The sequence below is a fragment of the Mobula birostris genome, chromosome 1, assembly GCF_030028105.1.
Source record: "Mobula birostris isolate sMobBir1 chromosome 1, sMobBir1.hap1, whole genome shotgun sequence".
NCBI classification, from domain to species: Eukaryota; Metazoa; Chordata; class Chondrichthyes; order Myliobatiformes; family Myliobatidae; genus Mobula; species Mobula birostris.
The window spans coordinates 221,694,008-221,714,357 of NC_092370.1; the positions used below are offsets into that span (position 1 = coordinate 221,694,008).

At 42.8% G+C, this 20,350-nt stretch overlaps 1 protein-coding gene across 5 annotated transcripts in view; it reads left to right on the forward strand.

Moving 5' to 3' along the window:
• LOC140204942 (autophagy-related protein 2 homolog B-like) overlaps window positions 1-20,350 on the forward strand; it is a 177,898-nt gene that overhangs the window by 110,631 nt on the left and 46,917 nt on the right. For 4 of the 5 annotated variants that reach the window (XM_072271939.1, XM_072271956.1, XM_072271948.1 and 1 more), the window contains 12 exons: window positions 5,684-5,834; window positions 7,534-7,739; window positions 8,540-8,620; window positions 10,970-11,076; window positions 12,471-12,563; window positions 12,656-12,726; window positions 15,291-15,367; window positions 15,448-15,612; window positions 16,157-16,307; window positions 17,042-17,128; window positions 17,220-17,428; window positions 19,139-19,368. In XM_072271939.1, the coding sequence (XP_072128040.1) occupies window positions 5,684-5,834; window positions 7,534-7,739; window positions 8,540-8,620; window positions 10,970-11,076; window positions 12,471-12,563; window positions 12,656-12,726; window positions 15,291-15,367; window positions 15,448-15,612; window positions 16,157-16,307; window positions 17,042-17,128; window positions 17,220-17,428; window positions 19,139-19,368 (1,628 nt within the window). The remainder of the gene's footprint in view (window positions 1-5,683; window positions 5,835-7,533; window positions 7,740-8,539; window positions 8,621-10,969; window positions 11,077-12,470; window positions 12,564-12,655; window positions 12,727-15,290; window positions 15,368-15,447; window positions 15,613-16,156; window positions 16,308-17,041; window positions 17,129-17,219; window positions 17,429-19,138; window positions 19,369-20,350) is intronic. The other variant, XM_072271964.1, reaches the window with a different exon arrangement.

The window sequence follows — 20,350 nt, forward strand, 5'->3', positions numbered from 1 at the left end:
CCCAGTTTGGAAAACAGTCCAAGCCTTTATTCCTTCAAGTAAAGTGCATGACCATACACTTTCCTACATTATATTCCACGTGCCATTCTTTGCACATCCTTCTCATCTACCTACGTCCTTCTGTAGCCTCTCTGCTTCCTCAGTACTACCTGCCTCTCCACCTATCTTTGTATTGTCCACAAAATTGGCCACGAAACTATCAATTCTGTCTTCAAATCATTGACATAAAGCATGTAAAAGAAGCGTACAGAAGCAAGATATGCCAGCTAGTTGAGTGGTGTCACAGAAAAACTTTGCACTCAATGTCATTAAGATGAAAGAGTTGATTCTGGACTTCAGGAAGGGTAAGATGTGGGAACGCAAACCAATCCTTACAGAGGGATCAGAAGTGGAGAGAGTGAGCTATTTCAAGTTCCTGGGTGTCAGTATCTCTGAGGATCTAATCTGGTCCCAACATATCGATGCAGCTATCAAGAAGACAAGACAGCGGCTATATTTCTTTCGGAGTTTGAAGAGATTTGGTTTGTCACCTAAAACTTTTATAGATGTACTGTGAAGAGCATTCTGACAGGCTGCATCACTGTCTGGTATGGAGTGGAGCTACTGCACAGGACTAAAAGAAGCTACAGAAAGTTGTAAAATAAGTCGCCTCCATCTTGGGTATTAGCCTCCATAGTATCCAAGACATCTTCAAGTGGCAGTGCCTCAGAAAGGTGACATCCATTATTAAGGACTCCCATCACCCAGGGCATGCCCTCTTCTCATTGTTACCATCAGGAAGAAAGCACAGAAGCATGAAGGCACACACTCAGCGATTCAGGAACAGCTTCTTCCCCTCTGCCATACAATTCCTAAATGGTCATTGAACTCATGAACACTACCTCACTTTTTAAAATATATATTACTTATGTTTTTGCGCTATTTTGATCTATTTAATATACGTATATATACTCACCGTAATTGATTTACTTTTTTTCCCCCATCTTGTGTTATGTGTTGCATTGTACTGCTGGTGCTAAGTTAACAAATTTCACAACGCATGCCAGTGATAATAAATCTGATTCTGCTTTTGATTCAACACCGAGCCCTGTGGAATGCTGCGGGTCACCAGCAACTAACAAAAAAAAGGCCCCCTTTATTCCCACTCTTTGCCTCCTGCCAGGCAGCCAATCTTCTATCCATGCTAGTATTTTTCCTGTAATATCATGGCTCTTAGCTTGTTTAGCAGCAGCTTGTCAATCTGAAATCCAAGTACACAACATTCACTGACTCTACCTTGTTTATATTATTTACTATTTCCTCGTAGAATTCCAACAGATTTGTCAGGTAAGATTTCCCCTTAAGGAAACCATGCTGACTGTGACCTATTTTACCATGTGCCTCCAAGTACCTTAAACCTCATCCTTAATAATTTGCAAATTTCCAGTCCTCTGGAACCATTTCAGAATCCTGTGATTTTTGAAAAATCACGACTAGTGTCTGTACGATCTCTTCAGGTACCTCTTTCAGAACTCTGCCATGTAGTCCATCTGGTCCAAGTGACTTATCTACCTTTAGACCTTTCAGCTTCTCAAGCACCTTTTCCTTACTAATAGCAACTACACTCACTTCTGCCCTCTGGCACTCTCAAAATTCTGGCACACTACTGTTGGCTTAGACAGTGAAGACTGATGCAAAATACTTATTTAGTTCGTTTGCCATTTCTTTGTCCCCCATTACTATCTCTCCAGCGTAATTTTCCAGCAGTCCAGTATTCATTCTCACCTTTGTTTTACTCTTTATATATTTGAAAAATCTTTTGTTATCCTCTATTATATTATCAGCCTTCATGTTTCATCATTTCCCTCATTAATTCTTTTTTAGTTGCCTTCTGCTGGTTTTTAAAAACGTCAGAATTAGAATCAGTTTTATTATCACCAGCATGTAACGTGAAATTTGTTAACTTAGCAGCAACAGTTCAATGCAATACATAATCTAGCAGAGAGAGAGAGAGAGAGAATAAATAAATAAGCAAGCAATAATAAATAAACAAGTAAATCAATTACGTACATTGAATAGATGATTAAAAAATGTGCAAAAACTGAAATACTGTATATTTAAAAAAGTGATGTGGTGTCCAAGGCTTCAAAGTCCATTTGAATCGGATGGCAGAGGGGAAGAAGCTGTTCCTGAGTTGCTGAGTTTGTGCCTTCAGGCTTCTGTATCTCCTACCTGATGGTAACAGTGAGAAAAGTGCATGCCCTGGGTGCTGGAGGTCTTTAATAATGGACACTGCCTTTCTGAGACACTGCTTCCCACTCATTTTTGCACTATTATATGCCCTGTCTTTTGCTTTTATGTTGTCTTTGACTTCCTTTCTCAGCCTCGGTTGCCTCATCCACACTTTAGAATACTACTTCTTTGGGATGTGCCTTCCGAATTGCTCCCAGAAACCCCAGCCATTGCTGTTCTGCTGTTGTCCCTTTCCAATCAATTCAGGCCAGCACCGCTCTCATGTCTTTGTATTTCCCATTACCCCACTGCATTAGTGATATATCTTGATTTTAACTTCTCCCTCTCAACTGCAGGGTGAATTTTTTCATATTATGATCATTGCTTCCTAAGGGTTCCTTTACCTCGATCTCTGTAGTCAAATCTGGTTCATTACTTGATACCCAATCCAGAATTGCCTTTTCTGTAGTGGGTCAATCACAAGCTGCTTTAAAAAGCCATGTTATAGGTATTCTATTCCCTCTCTTGGGAATCTAGTTTTCCCAATCTACCTGCATATTGAAATCCCCAAGACTATTGTAACATTGCCCTCTTTATGTGCCTTTTCTATCTCCTGTTGTAATTTGTAGTCCACATCCTGGCTACTGGCCTGTGTATAACTCCCATTCAGACCTATTAACTGTTGCAGTTTCTTAACTCCACTAGCAAGGATCTTCCAGTCCTATGTTACCTCTTTCTAATGGTAAAAAATTTGATTTCATTTTTTACCAACAGAGCCACCCCACCCCCACTCTTTTCAATACAATGTGTAACCTTGGATGTTAAGGTTCCAACTATGATTTTCTTCCAGCTGTAACTTAAGTGATGCCCACAATGTGATGCCTGCCAATCTCTAACTGTGATACAAGTTCATTCACTTTATTTCGTATTCTATGTGCATTCAAATATAACACCTTCAGTCCTGTATTCATTATCTTTTTTGATTTTGGCCTCTTGTTGCACTTTAACTCATCTCTCTGACTGCAATTTTGCCCTATTATCTGCCTGTCTTTCCTCACTACACATTGCGTCTACTTATATACCAACTGCCCCATCCTCAGCTGTATTACTCCAGTTCTCAACCCTCTGTTAAATTACTTTAAACCCTTTCCAACAGCTCTAACAAACTTGCGTGCAAGTACATTGTTCCCTCTCAAGTTCAGGTGTGACTCGTCCTTTTTGTACAGGTCATACAAAAGACAGAAGAGATCCCAATGATCCATAAATCTGAAGCCCTGTCCCCTGCGCCAACTCCTCAGCCGTACATCCATCTGCTAAATCAACCCATTCTTACCCTCACTGGCACATGGCACAGGCTGCAATCCAGAAATTACTACCCTTGAGATCCTGCTTTTAAGCTTTCTACCTAACTCCCTGCAGTATATTCTCTCTTCAGAATGCCTTTTTTTCCCCACTGATGTCGTTGGTACCGATATGTACCACAACTTCCAGCTGTTCGTCCTCTCTCCCTTTAGAATGCGGTGGACCTGATCTGAGACGTCCCTGAGTCTGACACCTGGGTGTCAATGTACCACCTGTGTGTCTCTTTCACATCCATAGAGTCTTAATCTGCTCCTCTGACTGTGCAATCCCATATCCCTACTGCACTGCTCTTCTCCCCAATTCCTTTCTGAGCCACAGATCCAGTCTCTGTGCCAGACACCTGGTCGCTGCAGCTCCCCCTGGTAGGTCATTCCTTTCCTACCCCACCCCGCCCCCTCAACAGTACCCAAATTGGTATACTTATTGAGGGGAATGGCCACAGGGATACCCTGCACTGCACTGGTTGGCTATTCCCTTTCCCTCTCCTGGCCGTCACCTAGCTACCTGCCTCCTGCAGTTTTGTGATGATTGCCTCCCTATGTCATGGCTAAGAAAGTTCACCATCTCCTCTACTTCCTTAGGATCCAAAGAAATTTGGCAAGTCTCCATTGACCCTTACCAATTTGAATTGATGCATACTATTTGGATAAATAACAGCATGATATGGTATCTGCTCTGCACGTGACCACATGAGAGTTGTGGACACAGCTCAGAGCCTCCCCTCCATGAATTCTGTCTGGACTTCCTGCTTCCTCCGGAAAGCAGCCAGCGTAATTAAAGATTCTACCCATTCCAGACATTCTGTCTTCTCCGCTTTCTCATTGGGTAGAAGATACAAAAGTACTGAAAATATGTACCACCAGGTTTGAGGATGTCTTCTATCCCACTGTTAACAGTCTATTGAACAATCCTCTTGTGCACTAAGATGAACTTTTGGCTTCGCAATCTGTCTTGTTATGATATTGTTCTTTATCATTTACCAGCACTGCACTTTTTTGGGTAGTTTTTACACCTTTTATTGTGCATTGTTATTGCTTTACCTTACTGTAGCACAATGCACTGAGTAGTGATTTGATCTGTATGAACAAAATACTTCACTCTGTATCTTTTCACTGTATCTGGGTACATGTAACAATAATAAACCAATACCAGTACATGCATTGCAGCCTCAGGAAGGCAATATGCCTCATCAAAGATCCCCACCATCTGGGCCATGCCATCTTCTTGCAGCTACCATAGGATAAGAGGTACAGAAGCCTGAAGTCCCACACCAACATTCAGGAATAGCTACTTCCTTTCAACCATTCGTTTCTTGAACCATCAAACACGACCTTAACCGACCAACCTCAGCAAAGGGACACTATGCGTCTCTCTCACACTACCATGGATGTTTTTGATTGTGTTGTGTTTTTTTTGTGTACTGATGTTTTGTCAAAACAAAGGGGCGCAGTAATTTTTTTCTTTCTCTGTCTGGTATAAGTGGTGCATAATTTGTGTTCAGTGAGTTGTTTGAACCTATGTTCCTGTAATGCTGCTGCAAGTTTTACATTGTATCTGTACCTCACCTTAATGGTACACCTGACAATAGACTTGCTAGATTAAAATTGAGTTCAAATCCTATATTTAAAGAATTTTAATTCAGATATACATGAAATTGAGACATTAAGAACTAGCCTTACAAGTTATCATAAAGCTTTTGGATTCCTGTAAAACTAGTTGGTTAATGTCCTTTAGTGGAGGAAGTTTGTCTTCTCTGCCCAGTCTGGGTCTATATGACACTGGCCTCACACCAACTCTTAACTATGCTCAAGTGCCAAGCAGACCACTCAATTGCATTATAAAGCAACATGCACAACACGCTGGAGGAATTCAGCAGGTCGGGCAACATCTGTGGAAACAGTCCTGATCTCGGTCCGAAACATTGACTGTTCGTTTCCACAGATGCTGCCCGACCTGCTGAGTTCCTCCAGCGTGTTGTGCGAGTTGCTTTGACCCCAGCATCTGCAGAGTATTTTGTGTTTACAATTGCATTATAAAATTACTGTCAACAATTCATTAAGGTGTCTTTCCTGCATGTGTAATTGAATCTGCACCCGTTGTTCTCTTGTAGAGTGAAGACGGCACATCATTAGTGGGAAAGCATGGTGAATTCTGGTTGGAGGTTGAAAATGGAAACTTATTCACCGTGGGGAGGTATCAGGGCTGTGATGACCAGCATTATTTTTGTCTCCAGGCCAACAAGGTTTTCCTTTGTCACCAAGGTACAGATGGATTCCAGTTATAAATTTGTTGAACAGTTATAATTTTCACACATTCCTGCAAGGAAGGGGAAGTGACTCTCTGTGACTCTGAAATGATTCCACATGCCTGCTGCGGTTAGTTTTTTTGACCATTATAATTCATTCATAAATCTCCTCCTGCGACTAGTAGACAATGAAGTTTTTATCCATCAGGTTGCCTTTGTACCTCTATATACAGGGCCATTTATGCCCAATACAACTTGTATTCAGAGTTCAAACTAGATTTATTATCAAAGTATGTTTATGTGACCATTTATTTTCCTGTCAGTGTAGTAATGCAAACAGCAGAACAAAGAAATACAATAGAATCACTGAAAAGGTACACATAAACAAAGACTGGCAAAAAGAAGTACAGAAGAGGACAATCTGTGCAAATACAAATTATTAAATAAATATAGATAAATAATACTGAGAGCTGAGTTGCAGAGTCCTTGAAAGTGAGTCCATAGATTGAGGAATCAATTCAGAGTCATAGAGTGTGTCTTCCCCTCATTAGAGTGCTGCATCTCACTGATGTACAGGTTTTCTTCTCTTCCCTGGGTGCCAAATCTCACTGGGGTATGACCCCCCTCTCCCACCGCCCCCCCCAGGATGCTCACCCTCTCTGAGATGCATATCGTTTTCTCTCTCCGCACAGTGCTGACTCTGAGAAGGATCTGTGGATGGGTAGGTTAACTGACCAATGCAAATTGCCTGTTGTATGTAGGTGAGTGGTAGAATCTGGAGAGGAAGTTGATGCAAATATGGATGAATCTGTTTGTAAAGAGTTTGTACATTCTTTCCTTGATCACATGGGTTTCCTCTGGGTGCTTAGATTTCCTTCCACATTCCTAAGATGTGTGGGCAAGTAGGTTAGTTGGTCACATGGGTGTAATTAGACAGCGTGGGCTCATTGGGCAAGACAGCCTGTTACTGTGCTGTATCTGCAAATAAAAAATAAAAATGAAAAATAAAGAAAAGAAATGGGGTTTGTGCAGAGTTAGCATAAATGGCTGCATGGACACAGTGGGCAAAAGTTCATGTTTCCTTGCTGTATGACTCTCATTCCATTACCCTCCACTGGGTCAATAATGCAGCGGTAGGGATCATATTTGTGTCCTGTGGTGCCAATGCTTTAGCATCTCCGATAGTGGTCTATGCAGCAATGCAGCCAAAATGTTTGGAAAACCCTATGGTGCTGTTCAAGGAAGAGCAGGGAGCAGTCCGCCGTAAAGCGGACCAACTAATCATTAAGTTGTGTGGTGGACACTTCCAACAGAGAATGACAGCGAATCAGTTCACTGCAGAAATGCTTTGTCATCTTCTGACATGACTTTACAATAAGCCTTTATTCCTTTGATAGGAACTTGTAAACAAAAGTACAGCACACAAAATGCTGGAGGAATTCAGCAAGTCAGACAGCACCTATGGAGAGAAATAAACAGTCAACGTTTCAGGCCAAGACCCTTCATCAGGCCTGAAACATTGACTGCGTATTCCACTCCATAGATGCTGCCTGAGCTGCTGAGTTCATCCAACATTTTATGCATGTTTATCTATTTCAATACCTGCAGAATCTTTTGTGTTTAACAAAAGGAAAAGTTTTCCTGATTACTTCATAACTAGCAGAGCACAAGGCCTCCTCTGTTTCTCTCAAGCCTTTCCCTCTGGACTTCTTCAGGCATGGTGGAGGATGTGTGCGCCCCAGGTGATGTGAAGCTCCCCAGCAAGTCTCGGCCCCTATGGCTTGAACCCACAATCTACCAATCTGAGGAGGGTGTATGGATCAAGCAGGGTGCTACTTCATTGGGAAGTGGTGCAGAGAGTTCAAACATGTTGTCTGTTGCAGTTAAAGTTCATCACAACAAGAGCGAGAGCAACATGAAGGTAACTGCCAACTAAATCTCTGTCATGTGCGTATTTTTTCAATTTGTTCTAGTGCAGAGGTTCCCACCTGGGGTCCACAGACCCCTCAGTTAATGGTGGGGGGGGGTCTATGGCTTAAAAAAGGTAGAAACCCCTCTTCTAGAGCTTTGTTAGGTAGTCACAAGCCTTGATATCTGAACATCACTTTCTCAGTTGGAGGCCCCAATCCTTGTACATTGGAATTGCATTTATGAAATTGAGTTGATTATGGATATGCTGCAGTATTTTGGCTTTGGAAGCATTGTTCTTTGCGTAAAATTGGATAAAAAGTACATTTTCTGCGATGGCATTATGCAGGTACAAAATTTGCTAAATAGCCACAGTTTGATGAATAAAAACCCTACAAGGTTCCAAGGCACCTTTAATTTTGGACTCTTGTGTTTCCCAATCACTTTGCCATGCCATTGGTTACCATGTCATCAGCTCCCAAGAACTTAGAACAATGGACAGCGCACACTCGAGGAGCTGGAGGAACTTGGCAAGTCAGACAGCATCTGTGGAGAGAAATAAACAATCAATGGTTATTTCTCCACCTCAGTCTGTCTCCTCTCCTTTAAAATTATGTGAAACATCTCACATCAAACAAAGGCTTTGATCACCTTTTTTAATGCATTAGTGCAGCTCATTGACTGCTGCGTCTTGTTCAGACACGAGGTATTTAATCTTTTAAAATAGTTCAATATCTTGTTGAAAAAGCATCAGCTCACTATTTAAGTGGGTAATTTTCTGTAAGTGTTCATGACTTCCCCTCATTGTTCCAGGAGATTCTCATGGCTATCGGTCTGCGTGGAGCTACTCTTCAGCACCGTAATGTATTGCCAGGGCAAAGCTGGCATGAGCAGGTAGGTTGCTTGTCAATCACCAGTTGGTAGAATATATAAGAACATAATGAACAAGTAAAAGTTGGCCTGCAAGTCTGTTCCACCATTTAATAAGGTCCTGACTGATCCAGTCTTGGGATCAGTACCACTCTCCCGCTCCCCAAACTCTTTGACTCATTTCCAGTTTAACTATTTTTTAACTTTTGCCTTGAATGCTTTTGTACTCTTCCTTCCAAATCAGATAATATATCGAACATCTCCTGTAGAACAGTGCAACACAGTGCAAGCCCTTCTGCCACAGTGATGTGCTGACTCTTAGTCTTCTCCAAGATCAATCTAACCTTCCCTCTCAGATACCCCTCTATTTTTCTATCATCCAACATCCATGTGCCTTTCTGAGAGTCTCTTAAATGTCCCTGATGTATCTGTCTCCACCACTTCTCTCTGTAAAAAAAAAAACTTACCTCTAACATCCCCCGGATACTTCCCTCAAACACCTTAAAATTATGCCCCATCATATTAGCCATTTCCACCCTGGGAAAAAGTCTTTGGCTGTCTACTTGATCTATGTCTTATCATCTTGTGCACCTCTATTAAGCCAATGCTCATCCCCCTTCGCCCCAAAGAGAAGAGTCCTAGCTTGCCGAGCCTATCGTCATAAGACATGCTGTCTAATCCATGCAGCATTCTGGTAAATCTCCTCTGCAACTTCTCTGTAACTTCCCTCCCACATAGCCCTCCATTTTGTTTTCATCCGTGTGTCACACATAACCTCACATTTTCCCACACTGTATTCTGCCTGCCAACTTCCTGCCCATTTACTTAGCCTGTCTGTATTCCTTCACAAGGTTTCGTGTAGGTTCCTGATCAATGCTGAGTACCAGTTTACGTTTGAGGTGTACTGCTCAGAAAGATAGAACTAGTTGTATTGGGGTTCGTACACTGTGGCTGTTGTTCTGAGTGGATTAGACAACTATTTTTTGTGTACCTATGCAGGGATTGTTTCTGAAAATGACATAGCTGCTGCTATTGCCCGCTATGTGTATCAGCTCTTAAGTTTCCTAAGGCTTAGGTAGAAGTTGAACGCAGGTTGTTATTTCCTATAATGTTCTGGGAGTATTTTGCTCATATAAGCTTTGTACAAATGTATATCATTATTGAACACAACATGATCTCAGGGCGGGAATTCATTTAGTCTGAACTTGAAACCCCAAATTGTTCATTGTAATACTTGATTTCACTTCTATAGTTTCAGTTCTTGTACAGTTCTGAAAAAGATTGAGCTTCCTAAAATTTTCTCCTCGTTGTTGAAAGCTCACAAGCAAGCAAGAATAGCCAGCTGTTAAGCGTCTGCATTGCAGCTTAGAGCAGTTAACTGAGAACAGTAGGAAAGGTTGAGAATTAAATTGCTACTTAATATTCTCTCTATTAAACTTGTCTGCCACCGTGCATTTCTCCAGAGAGGTAAACTGCAGGGGAGTCTAAAATTGCAATAAGCCTCTCTCTCTGATGCTGTTTCTTGGTACTTCAAACATTAGGGAGATTTCTGCCTCCTGGACATATTGATTCAGATATCTGCAGTTTGTTTATTGTAAATCCAGGTAGGGGGTTCACAAACAACTTTTGTAAGAATAAAAAAAATTGGTATTGTTCGATGATATTGACTTGTATTCACAAGAGATTCTGCAAATGCTGGAATTCTTAAATAGTACACACAAAATGCTGGAGGAACTCAGCAGCCGACTTTTCAGGTTGAGACCATTCATCAGGACTGGAAGGAAGGAGGAAGAAGCCAGAATAAGACAGTGGGGGGAAAAGGAGGAGTACAAACTGGCAGGTGACAGGTGAAACCAAGTGAGGGTGGGGGTGGGGGGAATAATGAGAAGCTGGGGGGTGGTAGGTAGATAAGGTGAAGGACTGAAGAAGGAATCTGATAGGAGAGGAGAGTGGACCAAAGAAAAACAGGGAAAAGGAAGGGACCAGAGGGAGGTGATGGGCAGGTGAGAAGAGAAGTTCAAAGTAGTGAGAGGGGAACTGGAATGGGGAATAGAAAAAAAGGGGGAGGAAAGAGAAATTACTGGCAAAATGCCACCAGGTTGGAGGCTACCCAGATGAAATGTGAGGTGTTCATCCTAGAGTTTGGCCGCAATAGAGGAGGCCGTGGACAAACATGTTGGTATAGGAATGGGAAGTTGAATTGAAATAGGTGGCCATTGAGATATCCTGCCTTTTGTGGAGGATGGAGCGTAGGTGCTGAATGAAGCAGCCCTCTATCTACATCGAGTCTCACTGATGTAGAGGAGGCCGCACCAAGATCACCAGATACAAAGCTTGCTACTGATTTCCATTAATTGTTTGATATTTGTGCAGATCCTGGATTTCATGAATATTACGGAGGAACCTGTGTTGGGCTATGCTCGTCCAGCAAATGCAACCACATTCCACCTACACCTCTGGAGCTGTGCCCTGGACTACAGGTGAGTAGCACCTCAACAGAACACTTCTCCCCATTTGTTTCATTCTGCATGATCATTCAGTGATGCGGATTCAAGTTTATTTGTCACGTGTACATCAAAACGTACAATTGTGTTAGCAAGCAACACATCCAGGGATGTGCTGGGGATAGCCAGCAAATGTCACCTCACATTCCAGCACCAACCTAGCATGCTCATAATGCTCGACAGAACAACACAGCTCAACGCAGAACTGCACAAGCAAGCTCCTTTCCCGCCTCTCACCCTCTCACACATACTGTCCTCCTGCCCCAGTTCAGGCCCCTTCCGGGCCTCCAGTCCTTGACCCCAGACTCCCAGATTTGCAGAAACTGGGCCTCTAAGCTCCAGTCTCATACAGATTCAATCTTCCAGCCTCTACCACCAAACTCACTGACTTAGGTCTTCAACCTTTTGGATTTCTACCTCCTGACTTTGACCTTTGGCTTTGTCCTCTGGACTTAGATAACCTCTGGGTATCGACTGGGGGATTTGCAGTCAATGTGTGATGTTTGGCACATTTAAAGGGAATGCAGACTTCTGCATTGCCCAGGGAAGGGATAACACAAGTTAGAGTAAAGCTCCCTCTCACTTTAAACACCCAAGACAGCTGTAGTATTGGCTAGATACAATAAAATGTTTCCTCTATGCTGATACACTATTTCAAATAAACCTGTGTGATCATATATATGACGTCCTCCTGGGCAGGGACGGCACAGGTTAGATGCAGAATAATTTCCTGTCCGGTTTCCTTTCGAACAATTTGATTCTATCAATGTAAGCTGAACCTGTTCCCACATCCTGATGTTTGTTCATATTCACTTGTTTAAAAGTTTGTCCAAAATGAAGACTGATTTATTCAGCAGTTCCTCAAGTCAAAAGATAAAGATTGTCTTTTATTTGTCATCTGTACGTTGAAACATCAAAACATACAGTGTTGTTCTGCATCAACATTGAACACAGCCCAAAGATATGGTGGGGGCAGCCACATGTGTTGCCTTGCTTCTAGTGCCAACATAGCATACCTGAATTGAACTCCGACTGGTGATTACTGGTGCGGTAAAGCATTGCACTAACAGCTATGCTACCGTGCTACCCTGGCTATCCAAAGTCTTTGTCCTATTCCTTTGTTCAGACAAGTGCAAGCAACTAAAGTGATGTCAAGGACAGTTTTAGTAGAATATCAAGAAATTGCTTGAAGTTTATAACAACATGACTGAGATGAAAGGGTTGGCTGAGAATGTAGGGGTAGATGTTAGGCATAGTCTTATCAGTTTGTTGGAGGTAGAAGAGAAGATGTACAGATTAAAGTTGTGGGAAATGATTTGAACTGGGAAATGCTCATGAACTGTTTTACATCGATTGTTTCTCAATTCTAGGCCACTGTATTTACCTGTCCGAGCAGTGGTGACTGTTGAAACCTTCACCATATCCAGTAACATTGTCCTGGACAAGTACTGCTCTACACTCAGGTACTGACTGAGACCCTTTCAGTTATAGTGTCTGTTTGTTCTATGTTTCCACCAACTAACTGCTGTAATAATCAATCTCCTTTGTCTTCCAGAATAATTATTGATGACGCTGCATTGTACTTGTCTGAGAAATGTCATAATGCACTGGTAAATTTAAAGAAAGGTGAGATTTTTCATTGTGTTTCAAAGGTACATTTAATGTCAGAGAAATGTATACAATACACATCTTGAAATACTTTTTCTTCGCAATCATCCACGAAAACAGAGGAATGCCCCCAAAGAATGAATGACAGTTAAATGTTAGAACCCCAAAGCGCCCCCAGCTCCCCCTCCCACACGTAAGCAGCAACAAAGCAACAATCCCCCCTCCCCCACCAGCAAAAAAAAAGCATCGGTACCCTGCACCAAGCACTCAAGCGTGCAGCAAAGAATCAGCAAAGACACAGACTTGCAGTACCCCAAAGACTACTCGTTGACCTGGTATTCGACATACCACAGGCTCTTTCTCTCCCTTTAATAAGGGAAAAAGAGGTGCCCTCGTTTCACAGTGAGAGGGGAGACATAATAAACAGCTCACTGATTCTCTGTTGCATCGCTTTTTCCAAGCTCTCTTTCCAAAGAACTCAGGTCTCTGGGCACACAGCCAGCAGCCAGCTTGCTGCTTTCGATATTCCGTCTCCCACAACACACCAAATTCCTGCAGAGGCACCGATCTTCGGTCTGCCCATCTCCAGGGCCACGAGTTCCCGTAACCCCGATTGTGAGCTAATCTCGTAGGCCGCATCCTTGACATATTGAACAATGGCCAGTCGTGAAACCCCGAGAGCGGGTCCCATTCTCACAAAGAGCCGAAGTCAGCATGTAACTCCAGATCAGGGTCTTCAAAAGAACCCTGAAAGGGAAAATTAGAGATATTAAAGGTAGAAATAGAGCTGTTTCCGAAGATGCAAGCGAAGGAGTTGCTGTTAGGCGCCATTGTCTCTCGTGAGCTCCTTCTCCTAATTGGTTAAGGAGTGGCTGATTAGTGTCTCCAAAGGTTGGGTCACTGGAATTTGGGTGCTCCCAGTGTTACAGGATATAGAAGAGTGTTTCACAGCACAATGTTGCTGACTCTAACATCAATGTAACCTTCTCTTCCACATGGCCCTCCATTTATCTGTCATCTATGTGTCTATCTAAGAGTCTCTTAAATATCCCTAATTTATCAGCCTTTGTCACAACTTCTGACACTGCAATCCACACACTCATTACTCTCTGTGTTAAGAAAAAAACTTGCCTGATGTCCCCTTATACTTGTGTTCAAACACCTTAAAGTTATGCCCCCTTGTATTAGCCATTACAGCCCTGGGAAAGGGCATTTGGCTATCCTCTCGAGCTATACCGCTTACCTTATTGTACACCTCTATCAAGTCCTCCTTTGTACCCAAGAGACAAGCCCTGGCCAAAAGGGTGGGTCATACAAAAAGGTCACCTACATTCTTATGAATACCAACATAGAACAGTACAGCACAATCCGGGCCCTTTGGCCCACAACATTGTGCTGACCTTTTAACCTACTTTTAATATCAGTCTAGTCCTTCCCTCCCTCATAGCACTATATTTTTCCATCATCTATGTGTATATCCAAGAGACTCCTAAATGTCCCTAATGTATCTGCCTCTACCACACACTCTCAAATCTGTATGTTTACAAAAAAACAAACTCTGACGACTCCTTTATGCTTTCCTCCAATCACCTTAAAATTATGCTCTCTCATATTAATAATTTCTGTCCTGGGGAAGAAAAGTCACTAGCTGTCCACTCTATCCATGCCTCTTATCATCCTGTACATCTCTATCAAGTCACCTTTCATCCTCCTTTGCTCCGAAGACCCAGAGGTCAGTACCTGGCTGCGTTACCCATCAAACATCAGGACATAGAACAATGCAACATAGTACTTGTCCTTCGCACCACGATGTTGTACGAACCTACTCCAAGATCAACCTAACCCTTCCATCCCATGTAGCCATACTGTCAGGAAGGAGGGACTCCACATTGCATTGAGATATAGAAACTTGGGGAAAGAAGGGGAACCTTAATCCTTAAAGTGGTACAGAGTTATAGAGTCATAGACACTGCAGCACAGAGTCAGGCCCTTCTGTTCATCAGTCTGTGCCGAACTATTATTCTGCCTAGTACCATGGAGCTGTACCTGGACCATAGCCCTGCATATCTGTCCTATCCATGTACTCACCCAAATTTCTCCTAAATGTTGAAATCAACTCCGCATCCAGCACTTCCACTGGCAGCTCATTCCATACTCTCATCACGTTCTGAGTGAAGAAGTTCCCCCTCGTGTTTCCCTTAAACTTTTCACTTTTCAGTCTTAACGCACTACCTCCAGTTATAGTTTAACCCAACTTCAGTGGAAAAAGCCTGCTTGCATTTATCCTATCTATACTCATAATTCTGTATATATCTATAAGACCTCCCCTCATTCTCCTGTGCTCCAGGTTATAAAGTCCTAGCCTGTTCAACCTTTCCCATAGCTCAGGGCCTCAAGATCCAGCAACATCCTCGTAAATTTTCCGTAATAAAATAGCTTTCCTCTATAGAGGGATTTGGGGGTGTTTCGGTGGATTCTGATATGGAATGAAAAGAAGCTATGTGACAGATTAATGTCCATGCCAGCAAAATGGACTTCAAGTTAATGCTTGCTATTTCCCTGGTATTAACTATTTATTCTAGATTACGTACGAGTTCTGGACATGGGGCTGCTGGAGTTCCGCATCACTGCGTCAAAGCAGACGTCAGAGGGAGAGCGGGTGAGAGACTGTTTACACGTGAAGCTTGCCATTTTACATACAGCTCAGATGGTTGCACTCAACTTTACTTCTCTCTCCAGCCTCGGTTTGAGCTCTGCTGTTCCAGCGATGTCATCCATGTCCGCACGTGTTCTGATTCTTGTGCTGCCCTCATGAACCTTATCCAGTATGTGGCAAGTTATGGAGACCTGCATCCGCCCTCTAAATTCCAAGGAACCCCTGGAGCCGCAGCACAGAGGAGCCGGGTAATGAAAGAAACTCATGGAGATTGAGATTACTCCTGGGTTGGGGACAATGCTGGTATTTTCAGGCTTGGTAGTAAACCTCCTTAACTGTGACTAATATATTGGTATTATTCACTATGTCTGTGGTACTCATGAATATTTAGCACTGGAATTATGCCTGATTATTCTCACTTCACCTAGTGTTTGCTGTTGACTTCCCTGCCTGACATTGACTAAGCCCTTCATTCTGGCATTTCCTCAGCTGAGACACTCCATAAAACCCATTTTCTCAATTATCTTGTGTAGTGCATCTTGACACATTGAAAAGATACCCTTGTAACATCAACTTTTACAGTACATAGAATCAACAGCACAGAAACAAGGCATTTGGCCCAATTATTTTGTGCTGGAGCCTCCTCTCACCCTACTTAGAGCATAGAACCCAAAGTGATTTTTTAAAAACTGTATTAATAAGTCTACAGGTGACACAAAGAGAGGAAACTCTCAGCTTTGGAAACCTTTAGTCTGAAGTTACCTGATGGACTGGTTATAACTCTATTCCCAGGCTGGATCCGGTGACAGCACTCCCAGCAGAACGTCAGGTCTTGCTGAGGCTGAGCAGAAGATGCTGCGGGACCTCATGATCGATGCAATGGAGGAGATGGATGTCCTACCGTCGTCACCTCCTTCCCCTCCTGTCGCACCGCAATCAAATGGTCAGTGAACAGAGTCAGGAAATCAGAGGATAAGCTCAGAGTGTTAGAAAACCTGAAGGATTAAGGGAAGAAAAAGATTTATTAAACTAGCTTGGAGAGACAGATTAGTCAGTCTGGATGAGTTGGGCTGGAGGGTTTTGTTTCCATGCTGTATTACACTATGATTATGCCAAGCCACTACTGTAGAGACTTGCTGTGATCCGACTAACTTGTGAATAGCCTCCAGTGTATTATTCCAGTTACCTAGCGCACACATCTGGCAAACTCTTGGTGCTCTGCAGTTTATGTTGTCAGCCAGTGATGCTGAAACTACCCATGGTTGCTGCAGGAACTTTGGACACGGCCAGCCTGTGTGACTGTGACAGTGGGAGGGTACTCCAGATGTCATGTTCCTGCCCCAGGGATGTGAAGTCACACCAGAGCACAGTTTGTATTGGTGAGGAAGGCAGGAAGGAGCTTAAAATCCATATGCTACAGTGGTCTTTCCTTGCCCAGTCTTTATCATCTTACCCCCTCCAGGTGCCCCATGTTATTACAGCGTTCTACCTGCTGTACCCTCCATTTAATATGGGCTGAGTGATGTTTGTGTTTTCTGTTTTACTTCAGAAGAAGGCACTTGACCTCTGGTTGAGAAGAAAAATTAATTTATGTGTCCTGCACACAAAATGCTAGAAGAATTCAGCAGGTTAGGCAGTGTCTATGGAGAGGAATAAACAGTCAATGCTTTGCGCCAGGTCCCAACATCAGAACTGGAAAGGAAGGGGGAAGAAGCCAGAATAATGTTGGGCGAAGGGGAAGGAGTACAAGCTGGCAGGTGATAGGTGAGAACAGATGAAGAGTCTCAGCCCAAATGTCTTGAGGTCATTTGTTGCTGGTTATGTCAGTCATCTTTTATCCATGCTTTATCTTCAGGGCTTCACAGAAACCTCATCCGGGAGCGAGAGCCTGCACAGTCTGATCTTTTCCTCTTCCCAGATGAAAGTGGAGGCTCTTCCCAGGAGCAGAGCCCAAGTTCCACCATGGTTCTTCCAGAGCATCATGCAGCCTACACCCCGTTACCCAGCGAGCAGCCTGAGAGTGATGATTTCTGCATCCTAGATGCACCAAAGCTTTCAGTCACGGTGAGTTGTAAAGGTATGGTGCTACTGGAATCTGAAGCAAATGAAAGGCTTTGTTCAGGTTTTACAGTCAGCTGACAAAACGCTCCTATGGGTTAACTAACCAGGAATTAAACTATTTTCTAAGTGAGGAGCCAATTCAGAGATCAGAAGTGCAAATGTACTTGTGAATCCTAGTTTTGGTTTATTATTGTCACATGTACCAAAATACAGTGAAAAGCTTGACTTGCATACTGTTTGTACAGGGTAGCATGGTAGTACAACAGTTAAGCATAACACTTTACTGTGCCAGCGATAAGATCGATGTTCAATTCCAGCCACTGTATGTTCTCCCATGACTACATGGGTTTCCTCCAGGTACTCCAGTTTCCTCCCACATTCCAAAGATGTACGTTTAGGGTTAGGGTGATTGGTGAGTATGCTTTGTTAACGCTGGAAGCAAGGTGACACTTCTGGGCTGCCCAGCACAATCCTCACTGATTTGATTTAATTTAATGCAAACAACGTATTTCACTGTATGTTTTGATGCTCATGTGACAAATAAAGCTAATCTTTATACAAATGAAGTTACTACTCAGTGCATAGAGCTATAATAAGGTAAAAGAATAACAAAGCAGAATAAAGTGCAAAAGCTACTGGAAAAAGTGCAGTGCAGGTAAACGATAAAGTACAAGGGAGATCAGGATTCTCTGAAGGGTAACTTGCAAGTTGAGTCGGTGGTAAGGAAGGCAAATACAATGTTAGCATTCATTCCAAGAGGACAAGAATATAAAAGTAAGGATGTACTGTTAAGCCTTTTTAAAGCATTTATTGATCACACCACATAGAGTATTGTGTGCAGTTTTGGGCCTCTTATTTAAGGATGGGCTGGCCCTGGAGAGGGTCCAGAGTAGAGTCACAAGAATGATCCCAGGGGTGAAAGGTTTCATGCCTCTGGCCCTGTTGTTGATGTTCAGAAGGACAGGGATGGGGGTTGGTGTTGGGGTCACATTAAGCATACCGATAGGTTAAACCACTGTATTGGCAACATTCTACAGACAACCCCAAATAGCAGCAGGTTGGGAGGCAGGTTTTGGAATGGTGTAAAAATAACGGGTTGTTGTCATGGGTGTCTTCGATGTCCCTAATATTGGCACATCCTTGGTGCAAGAGATTTAGATGGAGCAGAATTTGTTAGCTGTGTCCAGAAAGGATTCCTGACACAATAGGTGGAGTATTCCGAATCAGGGTGGCAGTAGTTAATATGAGAGGATGCCCTTTTAAGGTGACTGGAGGGAAGGAATGGGGGTGAAGACCGGTAGGATTTTTTTCAGAGAATGGTGTGTGCATGGAACATACTGCCAGGGGTTGTGGTAGAGGCATTAGGGATATGTAAGAGTTAGAGGTGACATGCTATGCAATTTCTTTATCAATTTATTATTTATTTTTAATATTTTGTTATTGGGATGTAGAAGCTCCTAATAAAGTTCATATCCATCTCCATTCCCCCTAGACAAATGATGGTGGACTATCTTCTTGAATTGCTATAGTGCATGTGCTGAATATATTCCTACAAACTAATTCCAGAAAGAACCTCATATACAGAGCTAGTAATATTTCCATGTCAAGATAATGTGTGGAGAGGTACTTGCAGCTGGTGATGCTCCCATGTGCAAGTTGTCCTTGTCCTGCCTGGTGATGCTATCTGAAGATATTGTTATGTATCTTATTCAGCAGAGAGAGGCTGAACCCGTAGTGAAGATACTGACCCCTGGAGCCATTCTCATCAAAGACGAGCATTTCACGTTGCCAGTCAAGAAGGTGGACAAAAGCAAGGCACCCGTGCACCTGCCGATCCCAGAGGTCCGCTATGTGGTGAAAGAGATCTCAGTTGTGTGGCATCTGTATGGAGGAAGGGACTTCGGAACAGCCGTCACCACACGTTCCCCTGTTAAAAGCATACCGTGAGTTTCCTACCACTACTGTCATCACTAAGCTTGTTTACATTGTTAATCAATTCTGAGACCATTGTGCAAACAACAGGAATTCTGCAGATGCTGGAAATTCAAGCAACACACATCAAAGTTGCTGGTGAACGCAGCAGGCCAGGCAGCATCTGTAGGAAGAGGTGCAGTCGACGTTTCAGTTCGAGACCCTTCGTCAGGACTAACTGAAGGAAGAGTGAGTAAGGGATTTGAAAGTTGGAGGGGGAGGGGGAGATCCAAAATTATTTCAAATCCCTTACTCACTCTTCCTTCAGTTAGTCCTGACGAAGGGTCTCGGCCTGAAACATCGACTGCACCTCTTCCTAGAGATGCTGCCTGGCCTGCTGCGTTCACCAGCAACTTTGATGTGTGTTGCTGAGACCATTGTGGTTGAGTTCAGAATCTGAAACAGAGTCAGCTTTGTTATCACTGTCTTATATGACATGAGAGTTGTTATTTTGTGGCAGCAGTACAGTGCAAAGATATAAAATTACCATAACTTACAAAATAGTGCAAAAAGTGAAATTAATGAGGTTGAGATCAGGGGTCATGGACTGTCAGAAATATGATAACGGAGAGGAAGAAGCTAAGTTTGTGCTCTCTTGTTATTAATAGTCTCCTTGTGAGTCTTTGTTTATGTATAGTTTTTTTTGTAAATTTGATTGCATTTCTTTATTTTCGTGTAAGTGCCTTGAAGAAAATAAATATATATGTAGTGTACATTGATAAATTTTCCTTTGACTTTGACCCACTATAACTGGAAACATGGATGGTAGTTTGCCTCCCAGGTGCCAGGGTCCGTGATGTTTCTGATCGCATCCACAATATCCTGAAGTGGGAAGGTGAACAGCCAAAGGTCATGGTACATATTGGTATCAACGACATAGGTAGGAAAAGGGAGGAGGTCCTGAAAACAGACTACAGGGAGTTAGGAAGGAAGTTGAGAAGCAGGACCTCAAAG